The sequence below is a fragment of the Anas platyrhynchos genome, chromosome 2, assembly GCF_047663525.1.
Source record: "Anas platyrhynchos isolate ZD024472 breed Pekin duck chromosome 2, IASCAAS_PekinDuck_T2T, whole genome shotgun sequence".
NCBI lineage: Eukaryota > Metazoa > Chordata > Aves > Anseriformes > Anatidae > Anas > Anas platyrhynchos.
The window spans coordinates 4,358,168-4,378,650 of NC_092588.1; the positions used below are offsets into that span (position 1 = coordinate 4,358,168).

At 44.8% G+C, this 20,483-nt stretch overlaps 1 protein-coding gene across 4 annotated transcripts in view; it reads left to right on the top strand.

Moving 5' to 3' along the window:
* The window catches only part of TRAPPC9 (trafficking protein particle complex subunit 9), a 460,345-nt gene that overhangs the window by 55,317 nt on the left and 384,545 nt on the right, over positions 1-20,483 (top strand). For all 4 annotated transcript variants that reach the window (XM_038173943.2, XM_038173949.2, XM_038173944.2 and 1 more), the window contains 3 exons: positions 1,118-1,244; positions 2,914-3,046; positions 6,578-6,741. In XM_038173943.2, the coding sequence (XP_038029871.2) occupies positions 1,118-1,244; positions 2,914-3,046; positions 6,578-6,741 (424 nt within the window). The remainder of the gene's footprint in view (positions 1-1,117; positions 1,245-2,913; positions 3,047-6,577; positions 6,742-20,483) is intronic.

Sequence of the window (20,483 nt, forward strand, 5' to 3'; positions counted from 1 at the left end):
TAATTGAGAAGAAGAAACAGAAGAGTGCTGGTCTGCCTTTTACAGCAGCTGCGAACTGCAGAGGTATGCCATTCAGAAACCTCTTGAAGGAGAAAGCAGGCAATCAGATGTTTGCAAAGGAAAGCAGGGCTAGTGCTCTGGCACTGTGCAGGTACCATTGCTGCTTCTTCACCTCCTTGTGTAGTCTGCAGTCTCTGTGTTTTTCTGTCTGAAAGTGTAAGTTTTCGCATCTGTCTTTCTAAAACTAGCACCTACCTCTTATAGAGACTCTTGACTTCCTGTGAAGCATCTTAATGGAGTTGAAGTTTAATCCAGTTGTACTTACTGCATTAATAGTTGGGTATCATCACTTTTAATTAATAAATCTATAGAAGCAGCCATTAACTTAGTCTCCTGTGTTTGACAGCAATATTTATATTACTTCTAAGTGCATATTATGCTCAAGCATCTCAAACTTGTTAACCGAGCTTAAAAAAAGCAATCAGTTGACTCAAGAAAGTAATGCTGTGGTTCTTAGGACATTAAATAATTTATTTTTTTGGTTCCACTTCATATTTTGTCCCGTGTTTTAACTTCAGGGTGCTCAGAGATTTCTCCATCATCACCCAGTCTAGCTGCAGGCACCTAGGCTTGATAGGTGGTCAGCTGAGAGAGGTGAATGCCTTATTCCAACTCCTAATTTAGACTTGTAGGTTAGCTAATAAAACTAGACTTTATTTTCTGTAAATACTCATTTGTTTCCTCCATATAGATAAGTATTTTCTGGACAGGAACTTTAATTAAAGCTAAGGAAGCTAGAGACGTTTGATTTTCACTGTCCAAAATGTATGCTGTACAGGTGCAATTAAATGTAGATAAAAAACAAAACACCTTGCAGATAATATCACTTCATGTGTCTTTCCCACCTCAGAAATATCCTGAAACACATTCATTTCTTTATTGAAGACAAATGTTGCAGTAATACTGGAAGCATACTTAAGTCACTGGAACCTTAAACCAAAGCAACTGCTATGAACAAATCTGAATAAACCCTAAATGTTTGGATGATATAATGCAAGAGATTGGAAGTGTATATTATAAATGGATTTATCTGTGTAATATGACTTTTTTTTTTCAGGGTCTCCTGACAACAGGAGTAGAATTTGAATCTCTTCCTGCAGCCCTTTCTCTACCTGCAGAGTCTGGTCTCTATCCGGTAACTCTCGTTGGTGTTCCTCAAACCACTGGACAGATTACTGTCAATGGTAAGGGATGCATTTCGTCACTTTCCTTCTAGCAGGACAACAAATTATGTCTCTGTGAATTACACGTTTGTCTGGCCCACTTTCAACTGGTGTGCTTTATATATTTGCTACTGCGAATTCTCCTCAGAGTGTAAAACAAAGAAAAAGTCCCAAACAAATAGAGCTGTTTAATACACTAGACTTCATTAAAACCACAGCCTGTGATGCTGAAAATTCACTTGGTTGCGACAGCAGCAGTGAACACATGTTTTCAGTATCTCCAGTGTGAGAGGGAAAGGCTAATGAACTCAAACTCCACCTTATTAATGTTTTCATTGGAAAGCTTCTGAGAAAAATGACGAACTTTTTCATGAGAATGCAGAAGATAATCTTGCAGCTCATTTTTCTTAATCGTGTTCATGTAAGATTACAGAAATTTTTTGCTGATTGTTTGTGTAGAAACAATTTAGCTGCTGTGTGTAGTCTGTTGCACTCGAGATGTCATTTCATTAATAAGCAAAAAGAGAATTGTGTTCATAGTAAGTGGAGGGAATTAAAGAACTTTTTTTGGAAGACCAGCAGATCAGTCTCCTAGAAAAGGAGGAGATGATAGATTCAGAAAGCAGTAGTACTGAATCATATTAACAACATGCAATTTTAGGTACATGCTCCTGGAATATAGAATTTCAGGGAAAGAACTGTTTTAATAAAATTAAACACCAAAAGAAGATGAATTTGAACTTGAAGAAACTCTGTTCTCACTGTGTTTTCTGCTCATAAAAAGATTCTTCATTTCTGTTTTTTTTTTTTTTTTTTTTTCTCAGAAACTATTTCAGTAAATACAGAATAGCATCAAAGCATTGAGGAACAGTTGTGCTATAGTTGTCTGTTTTTAGTTTCACACACTAAAAATGTATTGCAAGTAGAGGAGTTGATTTCTGTATTTGGCCGTTACTTGGGTGTCAATGAATTAAATTTGACTTGAGATACAAGTTGTATATATTGCTTGGCAAGGAATTGCTGCTGAGGTATTTGCCTACTAAATCAAACTTTTGGAGATGACCTGTGGACTGGTATAGCAGGTGCATACATATATACATATTCAGTAATGTCTATATATATCTGCAGTCTTTTATGGCAGCAGTATACATACATAGATATTCAAAAAATAAATTTAAATCATTTGCTTTGGGATTTTTTTTAATAGCTTCTGGATACTGTTGATACTCTTTCCTAACAATTTCATTTTTTTGGGAAGAAATAAGGGGCTCTCAACATATGTTGAAGGATAGCAGGTTTATGTGCAGCAGTGGATTAGGTGATATGGTATTGTGAAATGCTGGTCTTTATAATACAACTTGTGATGTTGATCTTTTAAAGGTTCCTACTGAATTTAATGCATAGTAGAAATTATGGAGTCTAATTTTTAAAATAATTTTATATGTCGTAGATCCAAAGGCATAGATGCGTGTTGTTTGTATAATATCATTTATTTTAAAAATGTATTAGCTATGGGATTTGAAAATCTTTTTTTAATATATATTTTGTGTCCTGAGAAGATTCTTCTGTAGAGAGAGTGGTCTTTTCATAGCAGAAACACTGGCAAGATCTGACAAGTAAAGTTAATGTATTAGACATCTCAGAAAACAAAAAAACTTGTGCAATATTTGTGTTTTCTTCCAAAAATCAGGTTACCATACATCGGTTTTTGGAGTCTTCAGTGACTGCCTTCTGGACAATCTGCCAGGAGTGAAGACCAATGGCTGTACTGTTGAAGTCATTCCAGCTTTGCCAAGGCTGCAGATCAGTACCTCCCTTCCAAGGTGAGGAATTTAATAAAATCAGGCTTTTATTTGGTTATATTGCTGTGTGAGCGTTCATAAATGTTTATAAAATGTTGAAGTAAAGAGGTAACCCACAGATTAGTGTAAGCTGGAAGGGGGAGATCATCTGGTCTAGGACCTTGGTTGAAGCAGGACCATCTTTGACAAGTGATACATCTTTAATGTTGGAGCAGGTTGCTCAGGGCATTTTCTAGTTGTCTGACCACACTCAGAAGAGGTTCCCTCTCCCCTTCTCTTTTCCAAAATGGAACAAACAGCCTTTGAACCTGTCCTGTGTAACTCCTAATCATTTTGATACCCCTCTTCTGGACTGGCTTAAACATGTCAATATTTCTGTTGTATAGGGAAGCTCCAAACTAGATACCGTACTACAGAAAAAACACTTTTAAGAGGTACAGGAAGAATTAATTAAAATAACTTCATTATACACTCACCAAACGTGTCAAAATTGTTACGTGAGGGCTAAATGTTTTTTAGGGAGGGTTGTTGAGCATGTTTTTGGGTGAAGAATGAGACTGACTACTTCCATGTCTTTAGAGAAAGCTCTTAAAACACCAATTCAATTCAGCTTCTGGAACTTTTCCAGGTTCAAGAGCATCCATGTACCATTTTGCAAATAGTTACAGAGTTTTGGTTTTCTTTTTAATATTCCTTTTAGCTATGGATCAGCAAACAGCCTTTTGTTTACTTACTTCTTTTTTTACCATGTTATTCAATATAGCATACCAATAAAAAAAAAAAAAAGTCTGGTTCTGATATTTCCATAATATCTACTTTTCTAATGTGGAATAGCCTGTCTTGATGGCATTGTAGTGCAAAGATATGAAAGAAATACCCTGGTGAAGACAGCAAACTAATAAAACACTGTAGTTGAGTTGCATGTTGGTAAATTGTCTGTAAAAATTTTGCTAGATATGGAGTCTGGGTGGTTTTAGCTGTAATCAAAATTAGTATTGGATAGCCAAAGTTATGAATATATTAAAGAATATGATGAGTTTGAAATACAGAGGGAATTGCAAATATTCTTAAATGAGCATAATATCTGCTCTTTTTGGATATATGTTCAGCTGATAATGTGGAGCAGTAACGAGATTGTCTTTGTCTATTGGCGTATGTTTCCCTGCTCATTGGTGTTAAATTTGCTCTTGGTTTCTTCAAATGCTTTAGTTTCAGTACTCAGACTCAGTTCCTGGGACATCCTGGGAATTCAGATGTGCTTCTGGCTACCTTGCGGTGTGCCAGAGAGGTCCTTGATTACCATCACTTCTTCCTTCTCCTGACCTCTATGATATCTGTAAATTGACTCATGCAACTCCTGTCAGCTCTGTTTTATCCTTTGGATCCTCTGGAGAATGATGTTCTTTTTTTCTTGAGGTCTCTTCCAACCTAGAAATTCTGTGATTTAAAGGACGTGGTAAAGAAATGACAGAGAGAGTACTCCTAATTTATAGGCAGCAGGATTAAATCTGAGTAATTTCTCTTCTTGCATCTTTCCAGTTTGTTTTACGTTCATGTTCACAAACCTTCTTCGTAGGCTTGCCAAGCTGGTGAGTTGCTGCAGGAGGGGAACCTCAATCCACCCTGCTCCTCCCAGTTTGCTGCCAGTGTCAGTGGCAGATGTCCAGAGCCTGGAGAAGGGTCGTGGGTCAGCAGGAGAGCATCTGAAGAGCAGCCCAAAGGAATTCCAGGCAGTAATGCAGCTTTGCGAGGGGCACAACTCAAACGGGTTTCTTCCTTAATGGAAGAACCTGTGTTAAAGCAAAAGATGTGCAAGCTGAATTAGCTGGATTTTGGTTTCATATGTACACTTGTATGGAAATGGAGAGTAGTCATTATTTTGCTTTGTTAGTGTGCAATTCCTACTTTTTCAGAATATGAGGAGGAAAAGAAATGAAGAAGTTCTCTTTTTATTTTCCTCCATTGCCACTCCAGATGCCCACACTTCAGAGTGCTGCAGTGATAACGATATATTTTAGCATTTAAATGATCAAAAAGTGTGGTTTTTGTTGTCGAAGCTGCATTCTGAAAGACTGAAATCTGCGGTGATGTTTTTTTTTTGTGGAGGCTGTGTATCTTGAATAAGGGAAAAATAGGGTATGAAGGAAGGATAGCAGAAATACCTGCCACGAGAAGTTACTGACCGTGGGTTTACCAACAAATCTATCAGCCATTAATCTCAACAGCTTTTGCCCTTGTGTCCTTGATCCCTTCTGACCGCTTTGCATTAGCATGAAAAATACAGTCAGAAACTGAACCTCTGCCCATCTGTCTTATTCTGCAGTTCTCCTTCCCTCATTCATGTTCTAAAGAGTTCATTTATATTCACTATTTCACCTTTTGCTGAGTAAAGTTCTTCCACGATCCAGTCCCATGAGGTTTGTGCTTCCTGCTGTCCACTAGAACTGCACTCTGCAAACTCCCATACTACTTCTTCCTAGCAAAGTTCAAGGTTACTGCTCAATTCTGCTTTACCCACGTGTTGTCACAGCACTGTGAATGTCTCCTGTTTCGGTAATTGGTTTGCCACATTTGTTATTTTAAAATGAAATTTTTGATACTCGTGGAGACAAATTCCCATCCTTCTGAAGCTTTAGGTATCCGTGCATTTTCTCTAGCACATATAATTCTGTAAAATAATTTTTGTTTGTATCATCTCGAAGTTCTTTGTTTGATGTATTTGCTGTTGAGCATATCTTACCTCATACTTCTCATACTGCTTATGGTCCCTGAAGTAAACCGTTTCAGTGGATGATCAGCTGCTTACATCAAAGGTGTTTCTGTCTTCATATTGCACGTTGACAACAAGCCGGTGAAGTTTGGGAATGCTTAACAATGTACAATAATGTATCCTCCCTTGCAAGTGTAAAGGTTTCATCTCAGCTGAGGAATCTTCCTGGTTTGTGGTTTTATGCTCAGTTTTGTAATTCTGATGGGCTGATCAGAAAGCGGCATGAACTTCAGGATCCTGCAGAGGACTTTTACCCTGAGATCTCCTATGTAGCATTCAACTTATTCTCCTTATTTATTTATTTTATTTTTACATTTTAGTTTTATATTCAGCTCTTGACACTCATTAGTATTCAACCCTAGCGTTCAAACTCTTGGTAGATCACATGTCACTTTTTTCAAGTTTGCTCTTTCTGATGACCTGCTATTAGTTTTTTGCCCTGTTCCCTTCCGTATGATTTTTACAGCGATTTTTTAACGAGCTTTCAGTCAGGAATATATATCTCACATTGTTTGAAATCTGACTTGTATTATGCATAACATTAACGTTTGTCCTCAGTGGTTATTAAAAATGATCCTTGCTAAACTTAGAACGGAAAATTATGTCAAATATCTTTAGGATTTCAGAGGAGTGGTTTCTGAATCTTCAAAGGATCTTATATTCTGTTGAAGATTTATTGAATCTTCAAGTTTCTATTAAAATCTTCAGTAGAATATAATAACTTGGACAAGATTTACCATGTTTATTCTAATATTACATTTTCACGTTTGTCACTTTTGTAGGTCTGCTCATACACTTCAGCCTTCTTCGGGGGATGAAATCTCCACTAACGTATCTGTCCAGCTCTACAATGGAGAGACTCAACAGCTTATCATTAAGTTAGAAAACATTGGAACAGAACCACTGGAGACGCTGGAGGTCACATCGAAAACAGTCAACACTAAGGGTAGGTGTGCTGGTTTATATTTGGAAATAATCGCTGCTTGTTCTTAGCTAAAAGGGGGTCTAGTTGTGGTATATTTATTTTAGGTCAGTTTAAAGCAAATATCATAATCCCTGCTAAAGAACTGGATTCATTCAGTTTGATTTTTTTTTTTGGTAGAAACATAAAAATGAAAGAGAAAATAAGAAAATGCAGAAAAGAAGTAAAAGAAATTGTAGTACTACCTGTGTGTCAAGGGATTGTCTGCTTTTTTGGGCATTTAGGTTTCCTCCTTAAGTTCAGTGGAAAGGAAAAAAAAATATATATATTATATATATAAGAAAGACAAAACATTCTGAAGCAAAAAAAAATAAAAAAAAAAAAAAAGAAAAAGGCATGAATCATCAGTATGAATTACTTTCTCCTTAGATATAAGTACAGTGATAAGTTAATTAAATAAATTGCCATTAGCAGTAAATGAAAGAGTGGAAGTAAATCAGCCTACTTCTAGCTTACTCAGTAATCAATAAGAAAAAGTGGGATAAAACACTAAAAACAACACAACAACACAGCAAGAGATGAAATGAGGTATTACGAATTAAAAGGTGGAATGGAAGGTGCAAAAGAAATAAAGTGCATCTCCTGCTTTCTCTTACTTCTCCTAAAATGCTCTTCACCTATTAATATTTAATAACTAGTCTGATAGGTGAATCTCACTTTTTCATGATGTGTTTTATTGGTTTTGGTTTTTCCTCTGGGGAAAAAACATTTCATCACCATGAAAATGATATTAACTGAAGAACTGCAGATGACAAGCAAGATAATCTTTACTTAAAATAGAAATACCTTATTTGATGGTAGATTTTATTGTCAGTGCCAGAATATTAAAATGGAATGTGATTTTTGCTCTTTTCAGTATTCAGGCTCATATTTTTTTTTTCAATAGAATATCCTTTTCTCTGTGATCTGAGAGACGAGGAGTTGCCAATCATCTAAGAATAGGTTTTCTATCAGAGCCTTGTTACCAAGAATAATTTTAAAAGCCGAAGTAAAAGGACTTTCTGTTCTTATTTCAGTAATTCCAAGGTGTTCCTGCTGTGCAAGGTGCTCTTTGTATGTTTTGGAAAGACCAAGTGCAGCACGTGTATTAAATGATGGAGTTGTTGCAGTGAAATGTTGGAATATGTGGGCCTCTGGATCACAGGTGTTTAGCAGACTCTTAGTATGTAACATTACATAGTTAAAATGGTTCAAAATTAAAAAAAAAAATAGACTTGTCAACATTAAAACCTTCATCACATCACTGTTAGAACTTTTGTTAAAAACTGGGGGAAAAAGGGGAAACGATGATGCATTCAGCTGTGAGTTTTTACCCTGTTTCCTTACCTTCTGGTTCTGGGGCCACAACTTTTGGAACAAACATTGGTGCTGTAAATAGGAGCCATTCTCATGTTGTGGTGCAGTACCCAGGACAGAATTAGTTGTTGCAGTGCACTGACCAGACCTTTTTCTTTGCTGCAGCTGGGAAAAGCTCCCCACTTTTCCTGGGGAAGCCCACTTCTCTGGCATTGTTTCTAATGGTGTCTTGTTAGTAAGGAACTCTGGGGATCGTGTTTTCAAACGTGCTTCCCTCTGATTTCCTCTGCTTCTTTCAGCTGCAGCTCTTTGACTTTCCCTCTCTAGCCCTTGGATTAAATGCGAAGTCGCAGCTCACCCTGTGCAGTTCAGAAAGGTCAGCATAGGATTTTCGAGTCCTTTAGCAGCCACGCGTTCTGGAACAGATCCTGGGGCAAATCAGCAAAAGGGACTTGTCATAGCGCCACAACGAACGTGTCTGTCATTTCTCTTAATGTCTCATTATACCAGGCTCATCTACCAGGCTGTGGTGTCTCTAAGTTGGACATCACACGCATCCCATCAAGGTCAACCGCGTGTCACCTCCCGTTGTCCCTCCCTGTGTCAGATGGCCCGATGCTTTTTTAGGATGATGACGTGTGAGGGGTTGCCTTTCCATCCTCCATCTCCAGCCAGCTCTTGTCAGAGCCTACCTGATGTCAGAGTTAGGGGGGTTCACTCTGAAAGCTTTGATAACTCAACGATTTAGTCCGTGCAGGGGTAAGTGTGACCTTGATGTCTTTTTGAAGCTTGAAGCATTGAGAGGAGCCTGCCAGGCCTTCTCACCAGACTCACAGGCTGTAGTAGTGAGCACCAGCTGCACACACTGAATGAACTCGGATGATGAAGCAACAAATCCTCATTGGTTTTTCTTAGAAGTGATTGACCTCTGGAATTTAAACAGAGAGAAATCAATTTACCTGTCTGGCTCTATTCTTTTCATGGTCTTTGAATGCATCTGCTTGCGGTCTCAGCTGTTTAACCACGCTAGACCACAAATGGGAAATCTGCTCTGAGGATCAGGTTTTAAGAACTGTGAGTATCCTAGAATAGATCTATTTACCTTTTTTTCCAACCAAAACTGAAAAGTTTTTTGGATCTGGAGTTGGGCTATGGTCCTTGGAGAGCTGTGAATGTAGACACCAGTTCCACCAGTTAGTGTAAACATCATTGCCAGGGAAGGACAGTGAGTGTTGGTAGCCCAGCCCCACTCTTATCTTTATCTGCTGGGTTTTACTATCAGGATTTCTCAGCTCAGGTCTCTTCCTTTCTGCCCACACTAGCTGACACAGATATTCAGGAATTTGTATGATTCTTACTAACTCTTTTTTTCCCCACTCATAGGAAGAATGTCAAATGGTTCATGATTTTACAGCAAATTTTGTCACCTTTTAAGGATACTTGTTAATTGCTCGGAAAAAGCTCTACAAAATACATCTGCACTGCAAAGAATATAGCAACTCCTGCAAATCTATTTCTGTCTGCTAGGTCTGAATCCAAACTATTCTATTACTGTCTCCTCAGTTTGAAAGCAGGCTTCAAGGAAAATTAATAACAATATTGATTCACTGCCCATGAGTGCACAAACTATTAGTATTTTTAACCCTGTAATTCTAATTTACACACTCCACAGTTCCACATTTTCGAAAAAAAACAGTAAATGGTGCTGGTTACTCTGCAGTAGTAAATACACAACTTCTATTTTCACTAGAATTTCAGACACTTGAGGTCAATGCATATGAATGCCAATGTCAATGCATTTAGAACTGATTGCTGTGCTGGAGTCCTGTGTATTCTTCCTCAGCTGGTGAAAGGCATCAAGAAGCAGAGGTGCAGATTACCTTAAAAATCTGAAGAGTTTTGTTGCCTTGAAACAAAGGTTTTTATCTTCAGGTGTCCGATTCTACTTGCATTCAGGGTACCTTTGTGCATCTTGAAGTCGTATCAGAGGCGTGGAGCACTTGTCTGACTCTTCTGTGCCAGCTGGTGAATGCTTTTGCATTTCCATTTCCCCTCAGCAGCTCAGCTTGAGGAGCAGCAGTTGTTTTGGCTGTGCTTTACCCAGACTTCACCTTTCAGCTCTAGTCTGTTAGTTATTTTCTTTGTTTTTGCAGCTTCGAGGCTGTCTGCAGATCTTAAGGTTACAGTTAGTAGAGTTCAGTGCCCCCAGCAACCTCCTCCTGCCACAGAAAGGAAAACAAAGGCGTAAGAATTTAAGAAATGCCCACTTAGGGCTGATGGTCCACCTAGCCAAGAATTCACAGGACTTTAGGAGATGCTGCTTAGAGAGAGAGCATGCAAGTCATGGTTGTGTTTCTGTTGTGCTTGCTCAGTATCCTTAGTTGCCCTACATCCCAAGGAACATGAGAGATGCTTCTTTTTTAGTAGCCCATTATGGACTTGTCCATTAATATGAGCCAGCAGTGTGCTCAGGTGGCCAAGAAGGCCAACAGCATCCTGGCTTGTATCAGAAGCAGTGTGGCCAGCAGGACTAGGGAAGTGATCGTCCCCCTGTACTCGGCTCTGGTGAGGCCGCACCTCATGTACTGTGTTCAGTTTTGAGACCCTCGCTACAAGAAGGACATGGAGGTGCTTGAGTGAGTCCAGAGAAGGGCGACGAAGCTGGTGAGGGGCCTGGAGAACAAGTCCTACGAGGAGTGGCTGAGGGAGCTGGGCTTGTACAGCCTGGAGAAAAGGAGGCTCAGGGGCGACCTTATCGCTCTCTACAGATACCTTAAAGGAGGCTGTAGCGAGGTGAGGGTTGGTCTGTTCTCCCACGTGCCTGGTGACAGGACGAGGGGGAATGGGCTAAAGTTGTGCCAGGGGAGTTTTAGGTTGGATCTTAGGAAGAACTTCTTTACCGAAAGGGTTGTTAGGCACTGGAACAGGCTGCCTGTGGAGTCACCATCTCTGGAGGTCTTTAAAAGACATTTAGATGTAGAGCTTAGGGATATGGTTTAGTGGGGACTGTTAGTGTTAGGTCAGAGGTTGGACTCAATGATCTTGAGGTCTCTTCCAACCTAGAAATTCTGTGATTCTGTGAAGGGATAACAATACCTTTTGTGGGTTATCTTTCCAGTTTCATTTTATTTTCAAAATAGAATGTTTTAGCTTTTTGAGTTCTTCCCAAAGAAATTAATTCTAGACTTGTGTAGGAGCAGTTTAATATTTTATGCATACAGGGGATTGAAGTGTAAATATAGCCTCATGGGGGAACAATGGGTATTAAGTTTCCATTGGTCTTTGTGGGAGAACAGCATGCAGGAAACAGCTAAAAGATACTTCATGACAATTCATAGTGGTTCTCAAAATTACATTTTATTAAGAAAAGTTCTTTTCTTAAGAAAGGGTTACACATAGACAAGTTCATATAGCAAGTGCGGGGTGTTGCAGAATTCTTGTCCGCAGCTGATGGCACCATCTGCTCCTCTGTAGGACTGTCCCGTGGGATGTTGCTGCGTCTCCAGCGGAGCGTCATGGAGAGGCGGCCAGGAGCATGGTATCATGGGCTCGTGTCCATGTCCAGCGCTGAGGCTAGCAGAGAAGCAAAAGTACAAACAAGCAAAGCCCTGTGTGTTGTGCCACCCCCCTCCTGGGCCCACCGTGTCAGCAGCCCCACTGTGATGTGGCCGTGGCATCAGTGGGGCTGGTGTCAGCGGCACAATGTGGGTAGGAACTGGGAGTTGACCTTCCTCAGCATGTGGCCATGGAGTCCAAGGATCTGTCCTGTCAAATGTTGAGGTGTCATGGGCTCGCATCTGTGTCCAGCGCTGAGGCTAGGCAACAAGAGAACCACCCATGTGTAATACCAGGCGTCTCCTGGGCCCACCATGTCCCCAGCCCCACTGTGATGTGCCCTGACATCACCAGGGCCTGTGCCAGCAGCACAATATGGGAAGGGACTGGGAGTTGACCTTCCTCAGCATGTGGCCATGAAGTCCAGGGATCTGTCCTGTCGAATGTTGACGTGTCACGGGCTCGTGTCCGTGTCCAGCGCTGAGGCTAGTCAACAAGAGAACCACCCATGTGTAATACCAGGCGTCTCCTGGGCCCACTGTGTCACCAGCCCCACTGTGATGTGGCCGTGACACCACTGGGGCTGGTGCCAGCGGCACAATATGGGAAGGGACTGGGAGTTGACCTTCCTTAGCAAGTGGCCGTGGAGTCCAAGGATCTGTCCTGTCCAACGTTGAGGTGTCAGGGGCTCGCATCTGTGTCCAGCGCTGAGGCTAGGCAAGAAGAGAGCCACCCATGTGTAATACCAGGCGTCTCCTGGGCCCACTGTGTCCCCAGCCCTACTGTGATGTGGCCGTGACACCAGTGGGGCTGGTGCCAGCAGCACAATGTGGGAAGGGACTGGGTTTTGACCTTCCTCAGCATGTGGCCATGAAGTCCAGGGATCTCTCCTGTCGAATGTTGACGTATCATGGGCTCGCATCTGTGTCCAGCGCTGAGGCTAGGCAACAAGAGAACCACCCATGTGTAATACCAGGCGTCTCCTGGGCCCACCGTGTCACCAGCCCCACTGTGATGTGGCCGTGACACCAGTGGGGCTGGTGCCAGCGGCACAATATGGGAAGGGACTGGGTGTTGACCTTCCTTAGCAAGTGGCCGTGAAGTCCAAGGATGTCTCCTGTCAAACGTTGAGGTGTCAGGGGCTCAGATCTGTGTCCAGCGCTGAGGCTAGGCAAGAAGAGAACCACCCATGTGTAATACCAGGCGTCTCCTGGGCCCACCATGTCCCCAGCCCCACTGTGATGTGCCCTGACATCACCAGGGCCTGTGCCAGCAGCACAATATGGGAAGGGACTGGGAGTTGACCTTCCTCAGCATGTGGCCATGACGTCCAGGGATCTGTCTTGTCGAATGTTGACATGTCACGGGCTTGTGTCCATGTCCAGCGCTGAGGCTAGCAGAGAAGCAAAAGCACTAACAAGCAAACCCCTGTGTGGTGTGCCACCCCCCTCCTATGACCCTGTCCCCAGCCCCACTGTGATGTGGCTGTGACACCAGTGGGGCCTGTGCCAGCAGCACAATATGGGAAGCGACTGGGTGTTGACCTTCCTTAGGAAGTGGCCATGAAGTCCAGGGATCTGTCCTGTCGAATGTTGACGTGTCATGGGCTCGTGTCTGTGTCCAGCGCTGAGGCTAGGCAACAAGAGAACCACCCATGTGTAATACCAGGCGTCTCCTGGGCCCACTGTGTCACCAGCCCCACTGTGATGTGGCCGTGACACCAGTGGGGCTGGTGCCAGCAGCACAATATGGGAAGGGACTGGGTGTTGACCTTCCTTAGCAAGTGGCCGTGGAGTCCAGGGATCTGTCCTGTCTGATGTTGACCCTTCTCCAGTGGAGTGCTGGAAGAAGGCTGTAGCCATGGTCTTGCTCTGTCGTTTTCCAGGATTCTGTCTGTAATAATAAATAATAAAAAAAAAACAACAGCTGGAGGGGAGCGGCCGCCCTTCATTCCCCTGGAGGGCCTCTCCTCTCCCTTCTCAGCCCCAACTCTGGCTGCTCCTCTGCCGGCCTGGCCGGCCTGGCCTGCTGCGGCCCTTTTATAGCCGCTCCCCCTGTGACACGGCCACCGCCAACATTCTGTCCCCTGTGACATGGCCATGGCATCGCCAGGACCAGTGCCCACTGAGCAGAAGAAGCGGTTAAATAAAATTATTTTACTTTATTTTACTTTAAGTAAAATAAAAGTATAACAACGAACACCAGCCGCTTGTAATTCTGGGGAGGGAAATTTAGCAGCTGTAAGATCGGTTTGAAGATCAGCAGCCCAGCAAAGGTTACAAGAGCATCAAATCCTGCAGGTACTTCCTACCCACTGCCACATTTTAAAGGTTTGTGTGGTACTTGCTGCTGAGATTTGTGGGCTTGAAGGCTCAACTGCAGCAGAAAAATGGTTGCTGTCAGGAGGTGATACTTCACACTTAGGGTATGAAAGATGTCCAGTGCCCAACCCTCTGTCCGCAAGTACCTGACAGTGCTGAGGATGTCTCAGCCAGAGCTGCAGACTTGCATCTTCCTTTCTCTTACGTGAACCAGAGATTTTGCCAGTAGCTGTCCTGTGCTGCACACTCGAGTGGGACCCAAGAACAAAACCCGTAAATTATCTTCCATCTGCTTGATTCATTGCAGACTGTTACATCCTCTGTAGAGGATGGCAAGACAATGGCAAGAGGCAGCGGGCAGAAAGCGAAACCCGGGGTGAAACCCGGGGGGGTTTCCTCAGAACATCAGGAAATGTTTTGGTGCTGTGCATGGGCTGCCCTGAGAGACGGCTCAGTCTCTGTCCTTGGACGTCTTGAAAAGATGGCTGGGCATGGTCATGGGCAACCAGCTCTGGTGGTCCTGCTTGAGCAGGGGTTGGCCTCCAGCCTCAGCCAGTCTGTCATTGTGCAATTTTGGGAAATATCCTAGAGACTGAAAATGCAGAAAAGATGCAGTGAATCCCTAGTGAGAATGTATGGATGCTGCCTTCAAAGAAATGTAGTTGAATCACTAATAGAGCTTAGGGATATGGTTTAGTGGAGGACTGTTAGTGTTAGGTCAGAGGTTTGACTCAATGATCTTGAGGTCTCTTCCAACCTAGAAATTCGGTAATTCTGTGAAGGGATAACAATACCTTTTGTGTGTTAGCTTTCCAGTTTCATTTTATTTTCAAAATAGGATGTTTTAGCTTTTTGAGTCCTTCACAAAGAAATTAATTCTAGACTTGTGTAGGAGCAGTTTAATATTTTATGCATAGAAGGGATTGAAGTGTAAATATGGCCTCATGGCTGAACAATGGGTATTAAGTTTCCATTGGTCTTTGTGGGAGAACAGCATACAGGAAATAGCTAAAAGATACTTCATGACAATTCATAGTGGTTCTCAAAATTACAATTTATTAAGAAAAGTCCTTTTCTTAAGAAAAGGTTACACATAGACAAGTTCATATAGCAAGTGCGGGGTGTTGCAGAATTCTTGTCCGCAGCTGATGGCACCATCTGCTCCTCTGTAGGACTGTCCCGTGGGATGTTGCTGCGTCTCCAGCGGAGCGTCATGGAGAGGCAGCCAGGAGCATGGTATCATGGGCTCGTGTCCATGTCCAGCGCTGAGGCTAGCAGAGAAGCAAAAGCACTAACGAGCAAAGCCCTGTGTGTTGTGCCACCCCCCTCCTATGACCATGTCACCAGCCCCACTGTGATGTGGCCGTGGCATCAGTGGGGCTGGTGCCAGCGGCACAATGTGGGAAGGAACTGGGAGTTGACCTTCCTTAGCATGTGGCCATGGAGTCCAAGGATCTGTCCTGTCGAACGCTGAGGTGTCAGGGGCTCGCATCTGTGTCCAGCGCTGAGGCTAGGCAAGAAGAGAACCACCCATGTGTAATACCAGGCGTCTCCTGTGCCCACCGTGTCACCAGCTCCACTGTGATGTGGCCATGACACCAGTGGGGCTGGTGCCATCAGCACAATATGGGAAGGGACTGGGAGTTGACCTTCCTCAGCATGTGGCCATGAAGTCCAGGGATCTGTCCTGTTGAATGTTGTCGTGTCAGGGGCTCGTGTCCGTGTCCAGCGCTGAGGCTAGTCAACAAGAGAACCACCCACGTGTAATACCAGGCGTCTCCTGGGCCCACCATGTCCCCAGCCCCACTGTGATGTGGCCTGACATCACCAGGGCCTGTGCCAGCAGCACAATATGGGAAGGGACTGGGTTTTGACCTTCCTCAGCATGTGGCCATGAAGTCCAGGGATCTGTCCTATCGAATGTTGACGTGTCACGGGCTCGTGTCCGTGTCCAGCGCTGAGGCTAGGCAACAAGAGAACCACCCACGTGTAATACCAGGCCTCTCCTGGGCCCACTGTGTCACCAGCCCCACTGTGATGTGGCCGTGACACCAGTGGGGCTGGTACCAGTGGCACAATATGGGAAGGGACTGGGTGTTGACCTTCCTTAGCAAGTGGCCGTGGAGTCCAGGGATCTCTCTTGTCGAATGTTGACCCGATTCCAGTAGAGTGCTGGAAGAAGGCTGTAGCCATGGTCTTGCTCTGTCGTTTTCCAGGATTCTATCTGTAATAATAAATAATAAAAAAAAAACAACAGCTGGAGGGGAGCTGCCGCCCTTCATTCCCCTGTAGGGCCTCTCCTCTCCCTTCTCAGCCCCAACTCATCTGGCTGCTCCTCTGCCGGCCTGGCCGGCCTGGCCTGCTGCGGCCCTTTTATAGCCGCTCCCCCTGTGACACGGCCACCGCCAACATTCTGTCCCCTGTGACATGGCCATGGCATCGCCAGGACCAGTGCCCACTGAGCAGAAGAAGCGGTTAAATAAAATTATTTTACTTTATTTTACTTTAAGTAAAATAAAAGTATAACAACGAACACCAGCCGCTTGTAATTCTGGGGAGGGAAATTTAGCAGCTGTAAGATCGGTTTGAAGATCAGCAGCCCAGCAAAGGTTACAAGAGCATCAAATCCTGCAGGTACTTCCTACCCACTGCCACATTTTAAAGGTTTGTGTGGTACTTGCTGCTGAGATTTGTGGGCTTGAAGGCTCAACTGCAGCAGAAAAATGTTTGCTGTCAGGAGGTGATACTTCACACTTAGGGTATGAAAGATGTCCAGTGCCCAACCCTGTGTCCGCAAGTACCTGACAGTGCTGAGGATGTCTCAGCCAGAGCTGTAGACTTGCATCTTCCTTTCTCTTACGTGAACCAGAGATTTTGCCAGTAGCTGTCCTGTGCTGCACACTCGAGTGGGACCCAAGAACAAAACCCGTAAATTATCTTCCATCTGCTTGATTCATTGCAGACTGTTACATCCTCTGTAGAGGATGGCAAGACAATGGCAAGAGGCAGCGGGCAGAAAGCGAAACCCGGGGTGAAACCCAGGGGGGTTTCCTCTGAACACCAGGAAATGTTTTGGTGCTGTGCATGGGCTGCCCTGAGAGACGGCTCAGTCTCTGTCCTTGGACGTCTTGAAAAGATGGCTGGGCATGGTCATGGGCAACCAGCTCTGGTGGTCCTGCTTGAGCAGGGGTTGGCCTCCAGCCTCAGCCAGTCTGTCATTGTGCAATTTTGGGAAATATCCTAGAGACTGAAAATGCAGAAAAGATGCAGTGAATCCCTAGTGAAAATGTATGGATGCTGCCTTCAAAGAAATGTAGTTGAATCACTAATAGAGCTTAGGGATATGGTTTAGTGGAGGACTGTTAGTGTTAGGTCAGAGGTTGGACTCGATGATCTTGAGGTCTCTTCCAACCTAGAAATTCTGTGATTCTGTGAAGGGATAACAATACCTTTTGTGTGTTAGCTTTCCAGTTTCATTTTATTTTCAAAATAGAATGTTTTAGTTTTTTGAGTTCTTCCCAAAGAAATTCATTCTAGACATGTGTAGGAGCAGTTTAATATTTTATGCATAGAAGGGATTGAAGTGTAAATATGGCCTCATGGCTGAACAATGGGTATTAAGTTTCCATTGGTCTTTGTGGGAGAACAGCATACAGGAAACAGCTAAAAGATACTTCATGACAATTCATAGTGGTTCTCAAAATTACATTTTATTAAGAAAAGTTCTTTTCTTAAGAAAAGGTTACACATAGACAAGTTCATATAGCAAGTGCGGGGTGTTGCAGAATTCTTGTCCGCAGCTGATGGCACCATCTGCTCCTCTGTAGGACTGTCCCGTGGGATGTTGCTGCGTCTCCAGCGGAGCGTCAAGGAGAGGCGGCCAGGAGCCATGGTATCATGGGCTCGTGTCCATGTCCAGCGCTGAGGCTAGCAGAGAAGCAAAAGCACTAACAAGCAAAGCCCTGTGTGTTGTGCCACCCCCCTCCTGGGCCCACTGTGTCACCAGCCCCACTGTGATGTGGCCGTGGCATCAGTGGGGCTGGTGCCAGCGGCACAATGTGGGAAGGAACTGGGAGTTGACCTTCCATAGCATGTGGCCATGGAGTCCAAGGATCTGTCCTGTCGAACGTTGAGGTGTCATGGGCTCGCATCTGTGTCCAGCGCTGAGGCTAGGCAAGAAGAGAACCACCCATGTGTAATACCAGGCGTCTCCTGGGCCCACCATGTCCCCAGCCCCACTGTGATGTGGCCGTGACACCAGTGGGGCTGGTGCCATCAGCACAATATGGGAAGGGACTGGGTGTTGACCTTCCTTAGCAAGTGGCCGTGGAGTCCAGGGATCTCTCCTGTCGAATGTTGACCCTTCTCCAGTGGAGTGCTGGAAGAAGGCTGTAGCCATGGTCTTGCTCTGTCGTTTTCCAGGATTCTATCCGTAATTATAAATAATAAAAAAAAAACAACAGCTGGAGGGGAGCGTGGCATCAGTGGGGCTGGTGCCAGCGGCACAATATGGGAAGGGACTGGGATTTGACCTTTCTCAGCATGTTGCCATGAAGTCCAGGGATCTGTCCTGTCGAATGTTGTCGTGTCATGGGCTCGTGTCCGTGTCCAGCGCTGAGGCTAGGCAACAAGAGAACCACCCACGTGTCATACCAGGCCTCTCCTGGGCCCACCATATCACCAGCCCCACTGTGATGTGGCCGTGACACCAGTGGGGCTGGTGCCATCAGCACAATATGGGAAGGGACTGGGTGTTGACCTTCCTTAGCAAGTGGCCGTGGAGTCCAGGGATCTCTCCTGTCTGATGTTGACCTGTCTCCAGTGGAGTGCTGGAAGAAGGCTGTAGCCATGGTCCTGCTCTGTCGTTTTCCAGGATTCTATCTGTAATAATAAATAATAAAAAAAAAACAACAGCTGGAGGGGAGCGTGGCATCAGTGGGGTTGGTGCCAGCGGCACAATATGGGAAGGGACTGGGTGTTGACCTTCCTTAGCATGTGGCCATGGAGTCCAAGGATCTGTCCTGTCGAACGTTGAGGTGTCAGAGGCTCGCATCTGTGTCCAGCGCTGAGGCTAGGCAACAAGAGAACCACCCATGTGTAATACCAGGCGTCTCTTGGGCCCACTGTGTCACCAGCCCCACTGCGATGTGGCCGTGACACCAGCGGGGCTGTTGCCATCAGCACAATGTGGGAAGGGACTGGGATTTGACCTTCCTCAGCATGTGGCCATGAAGTCCAGGGATCTCTCCTGTCGAATGTTGAGGTGTCAGGGGCTCACATCTGTGTCCAGCGCTGAGGCTAGGCAACAAGAGAACCACCCATGTGTAATACCATGCGTCTCCTGGGCCCACTGTGTCACCAGCCCCACTGTGATGTGGCCGTGACACCAGTGGGGCTGGTGCCAGCGGCACAATATGGGAAGGGACTGGGTGTTGACCTTCCTTAACAAGTGGCCGTGGAGTCCAGGGATCTCTCCTGTCGAATGTTGACCCTTCTCCAGTGGAGTGCTGGAAGAAGGCTGTAGCCATGGTCTTGCTCTGTTGTTTTCCAGGATTCTATCCGTAATTATCAATAATAAAAAAAAAACAACAGCTGGAGGGGAGCGTGGCATCAGTGGGGCTGGTGCCAGCAGCATAATATGGGAAGGGACTGGGAGTTGACCTTCTTTAGGAAGTGGCCATGAAGTCCAAGGATCTGTCCTGTCGAATTCTGATGTGTCAGGGGCTCGCATCGGTGTCCAGCGCTGAGGCTAGGCAACAAGAGAACCACCCACGTGTAATACCAGGCCTCTCCTGGGCCCACTGTGTCACCAGCCCCACTGTGATGTGGCCGTGACACCAGTGGGGCTGGTGCCAGCGGCACAATATGGGAAGGGACTGGGATTTGACCTTCCTCAGCATGTGGCCATGGAGTCCAGGGATCTCTCTTGTCGAATGTTGACCCGTCTCCAGTGGAGTGCTGGAAGAAGGCTGTAGCCATGGTCTTGCTCTGTCGTTTTCCAGGATTCTATCTGTAATAATAAATAATAAACAAAACCAACAGCTGGAGGGGAGCGGCTGCCCTTCATTGCCCTGGAGGGCCTCTCCTCTCCCTTCTCAGCCCCAACTCTGGCTGCTCCTCTGCCGGCCTGGCCGGCCTGGCCTGCTGCGGCCCTTTTATAGCCGCTCCCCCTGTGACACGGCCACCGCCAACATTCTGTCCCCTGTGACATGGCCATGGCATCGCCAGGACCAGTGCCCACTGAGCAGAAGAAGCGGTTAAATAAAATTATTTTACTTTATTTTGCTTTAAGTAAAATAAAAGTATAACAAGAAACACCAGCCGCTTGTAATTCTGGGGAGGGAAATTTAGCAGCTGTAAGATCGGTTTGAAGATCAGCAGCCCAGCAAAGGTTACAAGAGCATCAAATCCTGCAGGTACTTCCTACCCACTGCCACATTTTAAAGGTTTGTGTGGTACTTGCTGCTGAGATTTGTGGGCTTGAAGGCTCAACTGCAGCAGAAAAATGTTTGCTGTCAGGAGGTGATACTTCAC